This window comes from Sturnira hondurensis, unplaced genomic scaffold, assembly GCF_014824575.4.
Source record: "Sturnira hondurensis isolate 20B ecotype Veracruz unplaced genomic scaffold, ASM1482457v3 Scaffold0001872, whole genome shotgun sequence".
In the NCBI taxonomy this organism is placed as follows: Eukaryota; Metazoa; Chordata; class Mammalia; order Chiroptera; family Phyllostomidae; genus Sturnira; species Sturnira hondurensis.
The window spans coordinates 40840440-40859216 of NW_028074503.1; the positions used below are offsets into that span (position 1 = coordinate 40840440).

The 18777-nt window shown below is 52.9% G+C and overlaps 1 protein-coding gene across 5 annotated transcripts in view; it reads left to right on the forward strand.

The window, feature by feature from the left end:
* Positions 1 to 18777, forward strand: part of ATP9B (ATPase phospholipid transporting 9B) — a 118555-nt gene that overhangs the window by 17002 nt on the left and 82776 nt on the right. For 3 of the 5 annotated variants that reach the window (XM_037036034.1, XM_037036071.1, XM_037036043.1), the window contains 2 exons: positions 49 to 157; positions 13639 to 13697. The exons of 1 other annotated variant lie outside the window; for it this stretch is intronic. In XM_037036034.1, coding sequence (XP_036891929.1) covers positions 49 to 157; positions 13639 to 13697 — 168 coding nt within the window. The remainder of the gene's footprint in view (positions 1 to 48; positions 158 to 13638; positions 13698 to 18777) is intronic. One more of the 5 variants, XM_037036052.1, reaches the window with a different exon arrangement.

Consider the following 18777-nt stretch of genomic DNA (forward strand, 5'->3'; position numbering starts at 1 on the left):
GTTAGTAGCTAGTGTCTCTCAAATACCGTGTTTCGTTTTGTTTTACAGGGGTTTGTCTTGGCTGTCACTATCATGAGGGAAGCAATCGACGAATTCCGGCGCCTTCGGCGAGACAAGGAAGTGAACTCACAGCTGTACAGCAAGCTCACCGTGAGAGGTGAGCGGGGTGCTCTCCGTCTGGTTTGTCGCTTGCGCGGTGTGAGCGCCATGTCAGAGCCAACAGAGGGGAAAAGACGTGTGTCCTCGTGGAGGGTGGCACTGTGCAGTTGCGCATGGTATCTAGTTAGCTTCGCACGTAATACAGCGATATGCTTGCAGGGTAGATTTTCATCCATTTTCTCGATTCATGGATGCACACATGTGACTGCAGGTACACACACACACTGCATGCATACACACGTGCACACATGGATCCATAATCGCCTGACATGCTCTCTCCCATCCATGTACTTAGACACATGTGAACCCCCTGGTGTGTGCACATTCTCCATGAAGTGTGATGTCACTGAATAGATCCTTTCACGCTGTATTTGAAGCCCAGTCATGAGGGTCCGACAGTCAGGTGTGCAGCTGTGCTTGAGGGACAGACTCTGAGCCACTAAAGTGACGTCAGCTGGCGAGTGGTGACTGGTGTGTACCTGCTGCCCCTTGCCCTTCACTCGGGGCTTTACCTTTGCTTAATCTGTGCTTTAAAGAGCTCGTTGCTGTGGTTCCGGTCCCAGCGGAGTCCAGGAGCTGCTTTAGGAAGAGAATGGGTGGAGCTCTTACATACAGGCACTGGCACAGGAGGGAACAACAGTGCAGGCTGGACCACGAGGGGGGCCGGGGGTGGGGGGCCTCGGGCCCCAGGGTCTAAGACGAGGGTGTGCAGAGCACGCTCCATGTCTTCCGTTTGCAGAAGATATCTGCACGGGGGTAACGTATTTGAAGAAATCCCGTCCAGAGCAGTTGTTTTTATACTTTATTGGGATGTGTTTTGTGTAGCCATGCAGTTTGTGGGTTTGGGAACATTCACAGAGTTAGGAAGCCATCACCACTATGACTCAGAACACATCCCACACTCTGGAGGGAGCCGACGGCCACACTGACAGGCAGCCCCACCCGCCTCCCTCCTGACCGAGCCCCCGCCTCCAGCAGCCACTGACCCGGGGCTGTCTCTGTGGCGTGCCCGCCAGCACACGCTGTGCAAAGGGGCCTGGGACCCTCGGCCTTCCGTCACTGGCTTCCGTCACTGGGCGGGGTCTTTGCAGGGTTGACCCACATGGTTGGGTGCCAACACTTCCTGTCATTGCCGAATACACTCCACGTGCCACAGACCGCACGTTGTTGGCTCGTTCCTCCCAGAGGGACCGGCGGGGTGTTCCCACTTGTAGGCTGTTGTGACCAATGCTGGTGTGCGTATGCGTGTGCAAGTTTCTGTGACCAGTGTTGTCATTTACTTTCATTAGTCCTAGGAGTGAAGTGGCTGGACTACGTCGTAACAGTGGTTCTGATGAGCTGCCCAGCTGTTTCCTTAGTTGGCTGCGCCGTTTTGCCTGCTCACCGGCTCCCCGTGCCCTCGCCAGCACTCACTGCTGTCTGTCTCCTGGGTAGTAGCCGTCCGAGTGGGTGTGCCGTGGGCTCCCACGTGGTCTCACTTTGAGTCTTTCCGATGACTAATGAGGTTGAGCGTTTCCTAATGTGCTTATTGGCCGGTTTTAGGTCTTCTTTAGAGAAATGTTTGTTCAGATTCTTTGCCTACTTTTTAACTGGGTCATTTTTGTAATTGTTGAGTTTTACAAGTTCTTTATATATTCTATATTTAAGTTACTTGCTGGATATAAGATTTGGAAATATTTTGTCTCATGCTGCGGGTTGTAGCTTGTCTTTCTTAGTGGTGCCCTCTGGTGCACTAAAGTTTTTCATTTTAATGAAGTTTAGCTTGCCTTTTTTTCCTTTTGTTGCTTGTGCTTTTGGAGTTGTATCTAAGAACTAATTTGCCAACCCAAGATTACAAAAATTTACTTCTGTGTCTTCTTTTAAGAGCTGTATAGTTTTAATTCTTACATTGACATCTATTATATATCTTAATTTCATATTTGGTCTGTGGTGAGCCCACATTCTATTGCGTGTGACTGTTAAGTTGTCCTGTTACCATTTGTTGGAAAGATCACCCTTGATTGGACCGATGGAACTAGTTATGAGACACTGTGGTGCTCCAGGTGGCGGGGTGGCAGAGGCACAGGGCACCGTGGGAACGGGGTTCATTTTGGGAAGGAGGGTCCCCAGAATGGCCAGGCAAGGGAGGCGTGGCGCTGGGACATTACATGCCCTCGGAGTGTAGTGTACATCCTGGCTTGTGTTAACAGTTGTGCTGGTCGTGGGGATCCGGAGGAGCAGAAATCTGTTTCTGTGCGTCAGCGGCGTCATTCAGAAACGAGCGGGGAGGTGACTCGGTGGGCGTGGCAGGTGGTGGCTCGGCTGCCTCTGAACAGCAGCCAGTCAGGCAGATGCCGAGAGAAGGGCTTCCTCAAACCCTGGAAACAGAGGTTTGCTGTGCCCGTGGGGTCACTGAATCCAGGAACAGGTGACCTGGGAGGAGTCGGAAAGCCTCTCTGTGTGGTGCTTGCCCTGCCCCCACCCCACAGAGCCCATGTCCCCAGTCCGGGGCTCTGAGCCCGGCTCTGCTCCGAGGGGGCAAAGCAGCACTTACTCATGAGGCTCATGTCTTCTGTCCGACCTGTCTGAAGGCTACTCGAGGGACTGGTGCAAGGCACTGTTGTTTTTTTAACTGCTTGGAACTCACACAAGGCAGAAAAGCCCAAGAGCAGCAGGCATTTTGCAAGCCTAGGTAAGGCTCTGGCACCTGGAGCAAAAGAAGCAGTTGAGACAGAGAACAGTGTCAAATGCAGGCAGAGTAGTTGGTGAAAGAATACGGTTGGGGCATTCGCCAGTGCCCATGCTTACGGGCGAATTTTGAAACAGCTTTTGAGGCTGGAGCTGGACACCTGCTCAGAAAAGACCTGAGAAGGGCCTTTGCCTCCAGCCAGTCCCGGGGCCCCCTGCAGGCGGAGGTGCCGGCTGAGGCTGACCGCAGACAGCTGGGCGGGGGCTGGTGCCCTTGGCACAAAGCCCTCCCTTCCTTGCTTCCTCTCCCCCTCCTCATTTCCTCCTCCTCCTTTCCTCCCCCCAGTTCTCTTACGTGCAAGGAAATCTCACTCAGAGAGCACACACTTGACAAAATGAGTATAAAGGAGTCCCTGAGCACATGGCCGCAGCCTGTGCCCACAGACCCAGGGCAGCCCCTTCACCAAAAGCGTGCCGGGGACTTACTAGGCCTGACCCAACCGGCGACCTTGAGGAGCTGAAGGAAATGAGTGCTGAACGATGTCAGGAGAGTAAGGTGTGAACAAGCACAGAATGCCAATGAGAGTATAGAAATTATTGGGGGAAAGCACTAGAGAAGCCTGGAAATGGAAAGTACAATAAATTAAAAGAAAAAAATCACCAGTGAGCTTCACTAGCAGATCAGAATCGGCAGAAGAACCTTTCAGTGAACTTGAGCCTGGGTCCTGTGAGATATCCCATCTGAGGAGCAGAAGGAAGAATTAGAAAAATACATTGAGGGTCCAGCACAAATAAGACCCCTGTCTTACTACATAAAAGTCTTTTATTACAAAGTCACAACCGTGTGATTCTGTAATATAACAGTATGACATTTTAGGCGAAATGTTCGAAGTGCTGTCCGTGTGGTGAGAGACACTCACGCACCCGCCTGTGCACACCCAGCGGTGTGACTTCTGCCGGACCCTGCAGGTCTGAGCAGACTCGGGGGGTGGCGGGAGCGGGGAGACTTGGAGGGATCATGGCCATGAGCGCCCACACTTGAGAGATGCCATGCCTCTACAGACTGCGGGCCTTTAGCGACCCCCAGAGAGGTGGGCGCATAGAGAGCTGCCCTGGGGCACACTGAGGTCAGCTGGGGTTGAGACCCCAGGGTCGAGAGAGCGCTGAGAGCAGCCAGTCATCACACGTGAGGGGTCTGCAGTAAGGAGGTAGGAAGTCAGCCCCGTCTGGTGCGGCTCAGTGGATGGAACACCAGCCTGCAAACCACGGGGTCGCCGGTTCGATTCTCAGTCAGGCACTTGCCTGGGTTGCCGGTTCAGTCCCTCACAGAAACAAAAGGCAGCCAATCAATATTTCTCTCTCATATCCATGTTTCTCTCCTTCTCTTTCTCTTTCCCTCCCCCTTTCTCTAAAAATATATATATATTTCTAAAGAAAATGTACTGAGGCCTGGCTGGTGTGGCTCAGTGGATTGAGTGTCAGCCTGTGAACCAAAGGGTCCCCGGTTCAGTTCCCAGTTGGGGCACATACATGCCTGGGTTGTGGGCTGGGTCCCCAGTAGGGGACATATGAGACGCAACCACACATTGATGTTTCTCTCCTGCTCTTTCTCCCTCCCTTCCCTTTTCTCTAAATACAAGTAAATAAACTATTTTTTAAAAAGATAAGAAATCAGCAAGAGAATCCCAGTAGTATTTAAAAATAGTAAAAGAAAAAACGACCAGTCAGGAATTCTGTAGCCAGTTAAACTGTCGTTCAAGCCCTGGCCTGTGTGGTGTTGTCATGTAATTGAAAGGCTGTAAGTTCGATTCCTGGCCGGGGCACATACACAGTTTGCACTTTCGAGCCCCAGTCTGGCCACACACCACACTGGTTCAGATACCTATGGGAGACATCTCATCAGTGTTTATCTCTCCCTTCCTCTCTCTAAAGGCAGTGAAAAATGTCCTTGGGTGAGGAAAAAACAAACAATGATTCAAAAGTGAAGGAGAAATTAAGGCATTCTCAGATGGACTTAGAATTGGAAGCAGGGATGCAAGCAAATACACACACAGCCATATTCACTGCAGCACTATTTACAGTTGCCCAAAGGTGTAACAACCCCAGTGTCTACCGTGGATGACTGACTAAACAAAATTGCGGTCTGTTTGTACACCGACATAGTATTCAGCCATTAAACTTGATGGAAGTGAGATGGGATAGTGTGGACGGACCTTGAGAACACTGTGCTGTGTCGTGTGAGAGAGGCAGGCACACCGGGCCACATACTGTGTGGTTGCACTTACGGACTCACGCCCCATCGGTGAAGTGGTGGGGAGAATGCAGGTTGTGGGTGCTGTGGCCTGGGGGTGCAGGGGTGGGGTGAGGGTCCATCCGGGCGGAATGTGTCTCAGACTGGAGGGGGCAGCTGTGTGACACAGGAAGGTACCAATGTCCTTGAATTCGTTCACTTTAAAATGGCTGGTTTTACCCGATGTCAGTTTGACCTAAAATAGTATAAAGTGTTGAGGAGGACACACTGATATTATGTCTTTTCACTTGTGTGCTATTTGAACTAAAAATACGTTAAGAAAAAACATTTTTGGTGGTGATCTATGAAACTGACATTTTACGTGCAGTTGGTAACTTCTGCTATTTTTGGCTTCCTGTGTGTGTCAGACGACATTCGTAACCACCATCCCTGCATAGCACCATCCCTGGCAGGTGGGTGTCACTGCCAGGTCACAGAGGAGACACCCTAGGAGCACGATGCGTGGCCAGCCCTCAGCCTCCTGTCTGGGGAGCTCGACTCACCCAGACCGGTCTGGCCTCACTGCTGCCCGGGGCACCCAGCTCTGTGGCAGATGTCCTGATGCAAGTGGGTGCGAAGTAAAACCTAGAACATAAAAAATACAGGTTTATGCTCATCAGGCACAGTTTAGAGCTTACTGTGCCATTGAGAACGCGTGCTGCGCAGCCCGAGGTCCTGACATTCCACAGTCTCCCGTCCTCCCACCGGCAGCGAAGCTGCGCCCTGTCGGTGGGTGCGTCATCTCTGCGGCATCCGTGCCTCTGGTACTTGGGCTTCTAAGCACATTCTTGTGGAAGCTCCCTGGGAAAACGTTCTGTAGTTTGTTTCTTTCAGGTTTGCTGACACCCCAGAGGTGCTTTGTTGGGAGCTGAGAGTGTTCAGACTGACGAGGTCTTGGTGGACACTGGGTGGGTCTGGTTAGCGCTGTTTCGTCACCCAAGAAGCCGCTTTTCTGGTTGTGGGTTTTCCGCATCTGCTGCCGCTCCTGCTACTCCTGCTGCTCCCTTCTCCTGGCCCAGGGCCACTGCCGATCTCTGTCACCTCCCAGTGGCCCGTGGCAGGGGTCTGTCACAGCTCTCCTACCCAGGGCCCCGGGAAGGGAGGTCCGAACTGCGTGGCCTTCCATTGTCAGACTCTTGGAATCAGTGCTGGATTTTCTTTCCAGCTTCTAAAGAGAGGTGTGTAAATTGTGTGCTTTGGTAATTCTCCAGTTGGCTAGTTCACAATTCCATTCCACAGGTATTTACTAAGGACTCACCATGGGTTAGGCACTGTGATAACCTCATGGGATTCAAACGGGAGTAAGTTTTGAACTGAGCTTCCCAGAGCTCCTGCAGCATTCCGACAGGATGAACTCCAGGCCTTTGTTTGTTTGTACTTGTTCGACTCTGCCGCCAGGTAGCGGCTGGGCTGCCACATCAGCCACTGTGTGTGTGTCTTGCCACAGTAAACCAAAAGTTAACGTGCAACATTATATTTGGAAATGAAATGTAATTGGAAGTGGATTTAATTCTGTTCTGTGGTTTTTGTGATAGATGCTACGTCCCAGTGTATCTCGGGTATTCCTTTAGCAGCTCTGGCACTCTCTCGTTTGGTCTGTGTTCACGCTCCCACCCCGCGGAGAGGGCGAAGAGCGCCCGCTGCCTTTGAACCTTACGTGAGCCTCGTGTGCCCAGAGGGCGTGAGGGATGGTCCCACGGGCGCACGCTCCCTGTGCTCCGGTCTCCTTACCGGAAGGAGCCCCGTCCGTGGAGAGGACCAGACGGGCTGTGCTCCCTGTCCCCACGGATGCAGCGCCCCAGTGTTAGCGCTGTGGGTGCTCGTGGGACTGTTGCTCCCAGTTAAAAATCTGCAGAAAGTCTCAGTGAGGTTGCGTCACCCTTTAGCGAAGTTCACTTCATTTGTGAGTAATGAGTGTCCCTTTACAAACGAAGAGGTTCTCGAATCCCTCTTAGTCAGTGCCCCTTCTGTATATTCTCTGTGCATTACACACACGTTCACGGGGGCCGTGCGTGTAGCTGGTGCTGTGGGTCTGTTCTCCACTTGGCAGGAAGGCTTTTGCTTTGAGACAGCTGCCTCTCTGGACAGTGTTGGCACCGGTGTGAGCGGCAGCCAGCAGGACCGGGTGGCTGGAGCGCGTGGAAGCGGCCGGTGGCTGCGTACCCGCCCACGTGCAGAGAGGCCAGGACGGTGCTGTCCCGCCGGGTCGCCCGCTTCCTGATCCTGCAGGTGACACGTCGCCCTGGGTGTTTGGAGTCCCCTGTGGGGGTGTGTTCCGCGTGGCCAAAGCAGGGCTTTGGGGCGTGTGTCCAGCGTTCTGCACACTCGTCTCGCACCGTCCCGTCTTGAAGCAGGCGTGAGCCGTCTTCCTTGTCTGTGGTCTGAGCAGCACCTGAGAAGGGCCCAGTTCTGTGTTTGTCGGGAACGGCCCACACCCAGCATCGTCGTGTTCTTACTGTCCAGTGGCATCCGCTGCCTGACACACACGTCAGGCACAGACACACACTGGAGGTTTGTTATCTCATTTGTTTAGCTCCTGGGGCCAGGCGTGCACACACAGGAAGCAGACACACATGCACAGGAGGCCACGTGTGACCCCATTGCTGTGTGGCCAGGCTGTCCCCTCAGTCCCCAGAGAGGGTCTCCTAATTGGCTTCTTCATGATGCTGAGACACCCAGTGCTTTGTGTTGCATCGTTTGGAGGCTACGGCAACGGCCTGGAACACATGAAATAGGACTGAAAACCCCAGCCGGCAGATGCGGTTCTTCTCGGTGCACACGGAAGAGCTGTGTGTGTGTGTGTGTGCGCGCACACGCGCGCCGGGCAGCACTCGCCTTCCCCTCGGGTGACTGGGTGCCTCCGGAATGCCGGCAGCCCCGGGACTTCGGGCTGTGCCCTCGTGCTGCCAGCTGCCGCCGGCTCGGCCTGTGCAGTGGGGAAGGAGGCCCAGGGCTGCCGCTGGTGTCGCCAGCCTGGCAGGCGCTGCCCGAGAGCTGGCCGAGACCTGGCCGCCTGCGAGGGCCCAGCAGTGGGCGGTCGGCCCCGTGGCCGTGCCCAGCACTCCCTTCACCCCCCACCTCTTGGTCACTGGAAACGCAGTGTTTTTTTAACTTGCCGACTTCATCTGGGAAGGTGCTCTCTGTGTTTTGCTTACTACTTACCTTTTAATATTTCATCATTCATTTTTTATCCTTTATGAAAGCCTATTCACCTTTTTTTCCTGTTTCCACTTTTACCTTGTAATTTCTCTTCTAAGAAATATAGCATATGGCAATTATTTTTATCTTGTGTAATTTTTAAATCACTTTTCAGATGTAGATAAGTTTATAATTTTTATGGATGCAAATCTTGCGATCTTTTTGTGGTTTTTACTCTAATCTTAGAATGCCCTTTCAACCCTAGCATACTATAAGTATTTTGATTTCCTTACAATGTTGCGGTTTTACACTTAAAGCATATTTTATACGGAAGGGGCCATCCCTGGCACATGGGGGCTCTGCCCTGCTGGTTCTTGCCCTTGGGAGTTGACTGGGAGGCCTTTGGTCTCAGGCTTAGCACAGCACATGCGCCCTGCCCCCGGGGTGCTGAGAAACCACGAAGATTCCCGCAGGGCATGGTGCTTCCGCAGGCTGGGCAGGCCCCACAGCATCTGACCCCGTGGCCCAGGGCCCTGGAGCCTGGGGGTGCAGGCCCGCCCTGGGCAGGGAGCTGAGCAGTCTGCAGGAGACCGAGGTCACCCAACTCCAGCGGTGGGCGTCACCAGGACATGGAGGGCTGTCCTCAATCTACGGTGACACATACTTGCCCTTCGTGTCTGTCAGTAGATAAAATATTTAACGTTGAGGTACTTAGTAAAGTTTTCGGACTATCTACAACATATTTATCTGGTGAAAGCAGTGAATTGCTATAGGTACCTTTTAAAAAACCCCTGTGGTTGTTGCTGCTGACTGTCGAAGAGTAAAAGCTACTACCAGCCAGACGCTCGGTGACCCTTCCCCTGAGCAACAGTACTTCTTCCTCTTGCGGGCTGTGGTTTGTGCCCTTCGTTTGGTGATGGATTGTGTTTGCCTCTGCTCTGCGCATGTGGCAGGACTGGGAGTTCCGTGAGGGGCAGGGCTTTGCCCATCTCGTTCCCGCCGTGACCCCCACAGGCCCCAGGGAAGAGGCCCCTGAACCCTGAATGACGACGTCCCTGGTGTCGTTGGCAGCAGAATCCTGTGAGCCGCAGGCCCACCTCCTAGGCTGTGGTCTGGGTGCCAGGCCCTGGACTTGGAGAGTCTCCGACTGCCATCTTGTGCGCCGCCGTGGTTCCTGGGACCCTTCCTCGGAACCCTCCCTGGAGCCCTCCCCCGGAACCCTCCCTCACTCCCCCAGACCCAGGGGGTCGGGTCTCCTCTACCATGAGAGGGGCCCTCTGAGCCCACCCCCGCCCCCCTGCAGGGGGGCCTTCTCTCCTTCGTCTTGGGGCCTGCGACCTGGGGTCAGGGGCTCTGCAGCCTCTGCTCCAGATGCCCTTTCTAGGAGCGCTTTGCCTGACTCCCGTGCCCAACGCGTTCTGCTGGTTTCTCCCGTGTTTTCTCTGCAGCTTCACTTTCTGTTTCAAGATTCCCATTATAAATGCGTGCGCGTGCACACACACACACACGTATGTATCCCTCGGGAGTACACGTCCCGGGAGAAGGTGTGGCCCTGAGCACTGTCCCCAGAGGCAGACACCCAGCTGTTTCTAGCACGGTTGTTGGACCTGGTAACCTTTCCCCTGCATTGCCGCATGCTCTTGTCAAAACGACTTCTCTGTCAAGTGCAAGCTTAATTCTGGCTTCTCTTCCATTCCATTGATCTGATGGTTCGTCTTTATGCTAGTTCCATGCTCCTTTGACTACTGTTGCTTTTTACTGGTTCCTGAACCTGGTACTGTCTGTCCTCCAACCCTGTTCTCCGTTTGCAGAGCCATCTTGGCTGGTCGGGTCCTTGGCGTTCCCATGTGACCATGAGCCCGCCTCCATGAAGGAGGCTGCCAGGGTTTTGATTGGTTCCCACTGAATCCATAGATAAATCGGGGGGGGGGGGGTTGACATCCTAATAATGTTAAGTCGCCTGACCCATGAATGAGATATCTCTCCCTTTATTTAGGTCTTTAAAATTTCTCTCAGCGACTTGTTTTTCCTTCAGAGTACAGATCTCTTTTTAAATAGCGTATGTATGTATGTACATACGTGAGTAAACACATCCATCACTCATTTCCCAACTCTCCACTTTGATTCATCATCTGTGTTAAATTAGGCTCCTCCCTGCACACCCACCCACGTGATGAAGGTCAGCGAGGTGGCCTGCAGGGGCGTGGGGTCATCTGCCTGCTAATGTGATGCCCCCTTTGGGTGTGTGCTCACTTGACGACCTGCGCGTGTCACCCTGGGGCGCAATGCTGGGCAGTAAGTGCCCAGTGTGTTCCCAGGTGTGCTGGGTGATATGTCTGTCTGGTTAGACCTGTCTCACAGGCGTATGTTCTCTTTAGTCCGCTAGGACCTTCGGCCTGACCCAACTGAGAGCGAGCAGAATGGGTGCAGGCCCCCTCCCGCACTTGACAATGGGTGTGTCTGGATGTGCTGCTTCGAAAGGCAAACTGAGTGTCCTCAGGGTGTGTTTCAGTTGTGCTTGCGGGACAAGGTGCCTGCCAGGGCCCTGGCAGGGGGTCCCAGAGTCAGCAGACTCTCCGGCGGTGGGCGGGCTGTGGCCACTCTCTGTGTGGAGGTGTGTGCTGGTCCCTGGGGTACAGTGGGGCTCCGTGTGCCCTGTGGCCGAGGAAGTCCAGGAGGGGTGTGGTTTCAGGGGAGGGAGGTCGCCACAGGTTGTGGAGGGAGAGCTGCGTGCAGGCACAGCAGGGACAGGGGAGCCAGAGCCCTCCTGGGAGGCCAGCTCCGAAGAACTTGTGTGTAAGGAGGCAGATTGGCGTGGTCTTCTAAGGAGCTGTCAAACTGTGGAGCTTTTTGGGTGGGAATAAACATAATCCTTAGTTTTTTCAGCTAGTTCATTCGAAACTCCCATTGAGTTAGGGGAACTATAATGTTGGAGACCATTTAATAGTATGTCTCTTCACACAGACAGACAGTCCGAGTCGCAGGTAGGTGCTGGGCAGCACAGAGGTCGGGAGGGTTTGGGGCGGAGAGTAGGCAGTTGAGTCCCTTTGATCCCAGGGACCCCCGAACCTCGGCTCACAGGAGAGGTGAGGCAAGCGTGTCTCTGCCACGGGAGAGAGGCAGGCCACCACGTCCTGCTGCAGAGCCCAGGCTGGAGCCCAGGGCCTGGGCGAGGAGATAATGGCTGAACTGGACCGTTGCAGGCAGGGCCGAGGACCATTGTCACCTTATCCGGTGTCACTCAGTCTTCACTGGTGCACCACAGAGGAAGAGGCCGGCAGTGTGTGGCTCCTGAGTGGGGTGTTTCTAAGAAAAACTGTTGCTGGGTTCAAATACTAAACTATACATCGAAGTATCTTCGTTGCTGTACTTAGAACTTGCCTCTGACTATTGTTAAATTTTACATGCCCGTTTCATGAGCGCCTGGTATTGACGTCCCTGCTGGTTTGTGGCAGATGTGTTGGTATGTGCTGTGACTTGTCACAGTTACGGGTGTTCTGTTGTTACCAGTGTCTCCCAACTCTGGTGTTAGTGTTTCACCAGGGCCAGCCGTCGGCTCAGTGCCCGAGGGCGGCAGAAATCACACCGTCCACATGGCTGTTCAGAGTGGCAGCTGGGGGTCGTGGTGCTGGGCTTCCCCGTGGGCCCGCGGCGTGGGAGCAGGAGGTCTTCCTCCTCTTCCCTGTCCGGCGCCCGCTCACTGGGGAAGACCGCAGAAAGGCGGCCGTGAAGGACATGCAAGCCCTCCCCTGACCGCAGGATAAAAGTGAGCCTGGAGACGTGCCTTCTGAGCACTGGGGTGAAGCAGACCGTCGTCCGGACCTGACGCTGTGCTCTCTGGCCTCCTCTTCCGTCCGTGTGAGGCGCTAACGTTAGGGAACTTCACACTTACTGCCTCTTACCACCGATTGTTTTCCTTAAGTGGAATCGCAAGTCAGTTGCATTGAAATGAGTAACAATTGCTACGTAGTGCACAAAATTGAAGGCTATTAAATATAAATTCTGTCTGTTATGTGAAAATAACTTTCTCAGAAATGTAAAATCTTGATTAAGAAGGTAAAAAGGGATATGCTTTCTGTTTCCAGACACTGAAATGTGTTGACTGCTTGTTTATGGCACCGTTGTCTGTGGCAGAGAGTGGTAGAGGCCAAGGGAAGGGTGGGGGGGTGGCAGGAGCAAGATGAGAGGGGCACGGTGGGAGGGGCTCTGTGGAGGCTGGGCTCGTGGGCAGGGAGCTCTCAGTGAGCAGGGAAGAGACGTTAGAACAGGCGTTCCTTTGTGGCTGTTTTCTGGCTGTTAATAGACACGTGCTGACCCATCACAGAGATACCTGAGGACTTGTTGCACGGGTGATTCTGAAGAACATTGCTATCTTACGAATAAAAAGTCGCTCCAGCTCCTATGTGTTTATTGTGTAATTGAGGACCATGACAAACATAACAGTATTTACAAAGCTTGTTAATACCCTGCAGACAGCTCTTAGGGACCAGGTGGGCTCAGCCCCATGAGGAGGAGGTGTTCAGGGGTCGGGCTGTCTGATGGGACAAGTGTGGTCTGGGGGTCAGCAGCTGGGTGGCAGGGTGCTGGGTGTCAGGAGTGTGCGGTGAGCTCAGCTCTGTTCTGTCAGCCGAGTGAACTGGACGTCAAAGCAGTAGGTACGAGAGTGGGAAGACCCACAAGGCTGTTGCTGGTCCTAAGAGGGAGCAGACAGAGAGTGGCAGGCAGAGCGCAGGGACCCAGGGAAAGAGAGGACTTGGGTCTCACCTTGGTGATGTGTCCCCTGCTCTGCAGGACCAGGCCCTTCTCGTGGGTAGATTTCAGATGTTAAATGTTATGTGTGACGAGTGTGCGCCAGTCAGCACCTATGACGGCGGGTGGAAGGACCACTGTCTGACGAACCTTCAGGCCTTCCTCCTCCATCTGGGCCTCTGTCTGTGACGCTTCGGGGGGAGGGCGCTGCGCTGACCGTCTTTGTCCTTTTTTCCCGTTAGCGCCACGCCAAGCAGTGCCGTTCACCGTGTTCATGGAAGGGTCTCACGTCTGCACGGATTCACCTTCAGTCCTCAAGTTACTTTATTTAGCTGTGTTTCTCGTCGGTGCGACGTGACTCACACCTGAACTAATGGCAGATTTGGGAGGAACTTTCTGGATGGAACCCTCTTCCACATGCCCATGTGGTTTTTATTGGGGTACTTCATTGTATTGGGGAGCTAAAAACTTAATTTTTAGTGACTCATCTGAAATATTTATTTTGAAAATATAGGTGGAGATAAATACCTAAAGTTGTGTCCCCAAAAGCTACGTCTGAAGCGTTTACAGTTGAAAGTTTAACTCTGGTGTGCTGCTGTTTCCTTGAGTTGATTATACTTCTTCTTTTTTTTAAGGTAAAGTGCAAGTTAAGAGTTCAGACATACGAGTTGGAGACCTCATCGTAGTGGAAAAGGTTGATTCATTTTTAATACATTTTAGACATGTATATGCCAATTACTGTCTTTTAGTATGATTGCGAGTAACTTGTGAAGATGATGGAAATGGACAAACTTATTTTAAATCTTTACCTCATTGTGTAAGATTTGCTGGACATATTTTAAATCTTTACCTCATTGTGTAAGTCTTGTTTTGCTAAAGTCCATTTCAATGTGTGGAGGTAAAGTCACGTGTTGTCTAGAAAATAAGATGTGTTAACTGTGTAATGTTGCATTGTCAGAACGCTCTGATTTGCTCAAGAACCGTGCTAGAGTCTGTTTACAGGGCAGTGTTTACAGTAGAACGCTGCCTTTTACAGGAGAGACGGACACACGGAGTTGTCGGGCAGCAGTCCTCGTGGCCACTGAGAGTCCCTGTGTGGTTGCTAACGTGCTTGTGGTTCACCGTGAAGTCAGGTGAAGTGCTAGGAAAGGAAAATGGACAGAAAAAGGATCAGAAAGAAAAAGCGTAGGTCAGTGTAGGGAGAAGCCATTAGAAAACCCTCACAGTGGCCAGAGGGGGAAGCGCAGGCTACCGTGGCCTGGGGCAGGGCGTGTGGTGGCCGACCTGTTTCCCATTCACAGTCTTCCCGAGGAGCAGCAACCAGCTGGACAGGACAGCATCCCCCACCCTTATTTTTAAAGCTCAGGACAACTTTTTAAAAATATTAAATGGCACGCTTTAAACAGACCTCTGGCAGAGCATAGCAGAGCAGTCCTGGTGCTAGCTAGCATCCAGGCCACAGGGGCACGCGGACACCAGCTTGAACCCCCTGGTGGGGGCGTTTCGTACAAGGATGGAAGTGCCCCTCCTCCAGACCCAGGCGGCCCTGCCGTCCCACCTGGCTGGCTGAGGGTGGTTGGGCTGTATTCGATCTTACAAAGGGGGTGGAAGAAGGCCTACTGATTCGCAACTCATTTATGTGGCATTCATTTGCATGGATGTGAGTTGCCAGCCTTTGGTTCCTCCTGAGATTTCAGGTGCTCTCTCTCGCAAAGGGCTCCAGCGAACACCCCCGTGTGATACATCTGCACCTGGGCCTGTGGGGCGCACGCCAGCAGCGGAGAAGCCACGCCGGGTAGCATTTGTATAGGTTTCCGTGCTGTTCTTCTCGAACAGCACATACTCTGACTGTGTCACAGTGTCTGTGGTCGGGGCCCTGGTGCAGCTGGGCTGGGTCTCCTGATCCTGGATCCCTCTCCAGTCCAGTCAAGCGGTCCATCGGGTGGCTGTCACCCACAGGCTCCACTGGGCTGTTGGGAGAACTCAGGTCTTGGACTCAGGCCCCAGTCCCAGGGCTTTGGTTCGAAGCCTCCCCATTCCGGGCCAGGTGGGCCTCTTGCAGGGCCTGGCCGCGCGGACGCCAGCTGGGAGACCCGGCCCCAGCTTCTCCAGTCTCGCTTGCTGTCTGAAGAGGCTGCCGAGTGCCGTGTGGGGCTGGGAGGCTGGGGCAGAGTCTGTGCGTCAGCTCCTTCTCCAGTGCCATCTGGGTGAGCTCGAGGACAGAGCGTCCACGCCTAGTACGCAGCGGGCGCCTCCCCTTTAGGCCAGGCCCACGGCACTCGGCCTGCTGCCACCCTCTCCCTCAGAGGGCGGTTCTAGCCACTGACCCAGGCAAGGGCAGGAGGGAGGAGGTGTTCCAATTGGAGAGGAAGAGGTGAAAATGCCCCTTGTTCGCAGATGGCAGACCTGCGTGTAGGAGGTCTGTCCTACAGACCTCATGCCACCATCTGTAGAAAAGCCTCCTGGAACTGACGAGGACACCGTGGTAACGCGTGACAGGACCCACACCCCAGTGCCAGCGACAGCGGACATGTGGGAGCCGTGCTGCAAACGCAGTGCCCTCAGTCACCCCGTGAGACACAGCCAAAGCACGCACAGTGGAGGGGCTCCATTCTCCGCCTTTGGAGCCACACTGTGGTCGCAGGCTGCAGCTCTCCAGGGCTTTCCCCCAACTGGTCTGTAGCATTGACACACTCCCTCGGCAAGGCCTGTCTGCTTTGTAAACAGAGTAAGCTCATTCTAAACTGACTTGGCCCAGGTGCTAAAGTGGCTGAGGCTGTCTTGGCAGGAGAATGAAGGGAGAAGAGTTGGTCTTCCCCAGCCCAAGTCCTCCCCCCTAGAGACGTTAAGAGCGTGTCCTGCAAGGAGCTGGCCCACGTAACGCCAGGGAGAGCCCAGAAATGGGCCCGCCCAGGTGCGCTCAGGGCACACACTTCAGGAGGAGAAAGGCCCACCCCTTGGTGGGTGAGCTGGAGCCCCCTGGGCACCTGGGAGCACCCTCCGCAGGCGTCACACTTCGTACAAATGTCCTGTCAAAGCAGACCGTGGATTTGTGAACTGGAGGACTGTGAAAATCTAAGAAGAAGCATAGGGACAATGTGCTCAGGATCTAGGCCAGGAAAGGAGCTCTTAGACTTGACACAAAAGGCCCAGAGCCTCAAAGACAAAATTCGATAAACCATCTCATTATCATTAAACTCTGCTTTGTGGAAGGCCTGTCAATATAATGAAAAAACAAATGAGAAAGTGGGAGGGAATGTTTGTAAACTATGTGTCTGACAAGGACTTTATCTAGAATATGTAAAAACTGTTAAAAGTCAATAGTAAAAAAAGGGAATTAGAAAATGGGCAAATGATATAGAGAGAATTTCATCAAAGAAGATACATAGATACAAATCCAGCACGTGGAGACACTGCATCACCGATCGCNCGCTCAGGGCACACACTTCAGGAGGAGAAAGGCCCACCCCTTGGTGGGTGAGCTGGAGCCCCCTGGGCTAGAATATGTAAAAACTTTATCTAGAATATGTAAAAACTGTTAAAAGTCAATAGTAAAAAAAGGGAATTAGAAAATGGGCAAATGATATAGAGAGAATTTCATCAAAGAAGATACATAGATACAAATCCAGCACGTGGAGACACTGCATCACCGATCGCCCGGCGGTGTGAGTGGGACACGCGGGACATCGCACGGAGCAGAGCAACGGCCGTGAAGACCAGGGCCGGCGGCCAGCTCCAGCATCAGCGAGGAAGAGAAGGGGGACTTGTGCATTCCTTGTGGGACTACCCAGTGTAACAGTCATCCTGGAAAATTAGCAGTCTGTTAAAAAGCTAAATATACAAAGACTACGTGACTCAGAAATTGAACTGTTAGGCCTTCGTCGCTGAAAAGTGTTCATTTAAGTTGGCACAGAAGCCTTTGGGTGACTGTCTGTGTCTTCATTGTTCCTGGTGGCCAAAGGCCAGGCGGCCCAAGTGGCCCGGCTGGTGGCAGGCCGGGAGACCCTCGCACTCAGACCCCAGGGCTTCCTGTCCACAGTGCTCTCACGTGGCTCCCAGTCTGGAGGGGAGGGAAGTAAAAGGTATCCAGTAATTACTTGAAGTTACCTCGTATTTAGGAGTGCCTCAGAGACAAGAAACACGATAAGGGAATGAAGTGTAATGGCTTGAAAGTGAAATTAAGACAAGAATTTCATTTACAGTGGCATCAAAAAGAATAAAGTACTTATAAATAAAATAGAACTCTTTTTCAAGAATAGACGGAAGAAGTACAACACTTGCATTTGAAAGCTATAAAACATTGTTGACACATTGACGAGGACGTAAGTGAACGGGGAGACATCCCATGTTCATGGATTGTTACAAGGACCCCCCCACCCCCCTGCTGGTCTGCAGGTGCAGGCAGGGCTGACCCCCCACCCCTACTCTGCTCAACTTTCCAGCTGACCTCTTTGCAGACACTGACAAGCTGATTCTCAAGTTTATTTGGAAATACAAGGGCCCAGAACAGCCAGTGTCATTTTTAAAAGTGAACAAAACTGGAGTATCCACATTTCTCTGTCTCAAACCCTCGTGCGGAGAGACTCCTGGTGATGCAGACACTGAAGGACTGGCCCAAGTTCGGGGTCGAGCGTCCACAAGGAAAGCCGTCATTGACGGCTGACTGATTTTCGATGAGGGTGCCTGGAAAACTCCGCGTGATGGGGTGTGATCGGGTGTGATCGGGTGGGAGCCTTTCTTGCCCAGGACGGTTAGTGAGACCCTTCCGTTTTATTGTGCGCAGCTGTGACCCACTTGCTTGGTTGTTGCACACGTTGCCCTTTGTCCGTTCTGCTGTTGATGAGTGTTTGGGTTGCTTCGAAGTGTTGCCCATCAGGAGGGCTCCTGTTTGCATGCTGCCACAGCGCGGGCTCCCCTGTGCGCCCACTTGCTGCCGCGCCTGCGCCTGGCGTGCGGTGTCGGGTGGGGGGTGCGCACGTTCCAGTCTCGCGGGTGCTCTGGTCAGCAGTGTGTGAGGCCCCACCGCTCCCCGTGTCTGCCGGCATTCCCAATCTGTGCACAGCAGGTGTGGCACCAGTGTGCATTTTCTTGAAGGCTGATAGAGTGGGACATCTTCTCGTGTGGCCATCTTCCTGACTTGGGGAGAGCCTGGTAAAATCTCTCGCCGTTTCTCTTCTGGGCCAGCCCTTCTTTTCCTGCCTGTTCGTAGGCCTTCGTGTGTCTGGATGTGAGTATCTTTTCCTTCCTGGCGTGCTGTGTTGAACAGAAATCCTTCATTTTAATGAAGTTTACTTCGTTAATCTGTAGCTTTTAAAAAAATCATTGACCGTGGGGAAGGAGTCTTCCTCCTTTTCAAAGTGTTGTGAAAATATTCTTCTATGTTATTGTTTAGGACTTTCATCATTTGGATTTTAATATTCAGGAATACAACTCCTTGGAATTGGTTTGTGTTCTGATTGAAGTCCAGGTCAAGCACCCCGCTCCCCACACTGGCTCCTCACTGGTCTCCAGTCCCATCTTCCTCACAGATCGGGTCCCTCTCTCACGGGGAGACCCTGCCTTGTCTGTGTCACCATCTCGGTCTTTCCGTTTTGCTGTGTTGTCAGGCAGCTGTTTCTCATGTTGCTCTTGGTCGTTCTTGGCCTTTGTATTTCCCTATAAATGGTGGCAGTGCCTTGTCAGTTCCCGCCAAAAAGCGTAGCAAGATTTTGTTGAATGTATAGGTCAATTCATGGACACTTGGCATTTTTGCAATACCATATATTCTAGTTTTG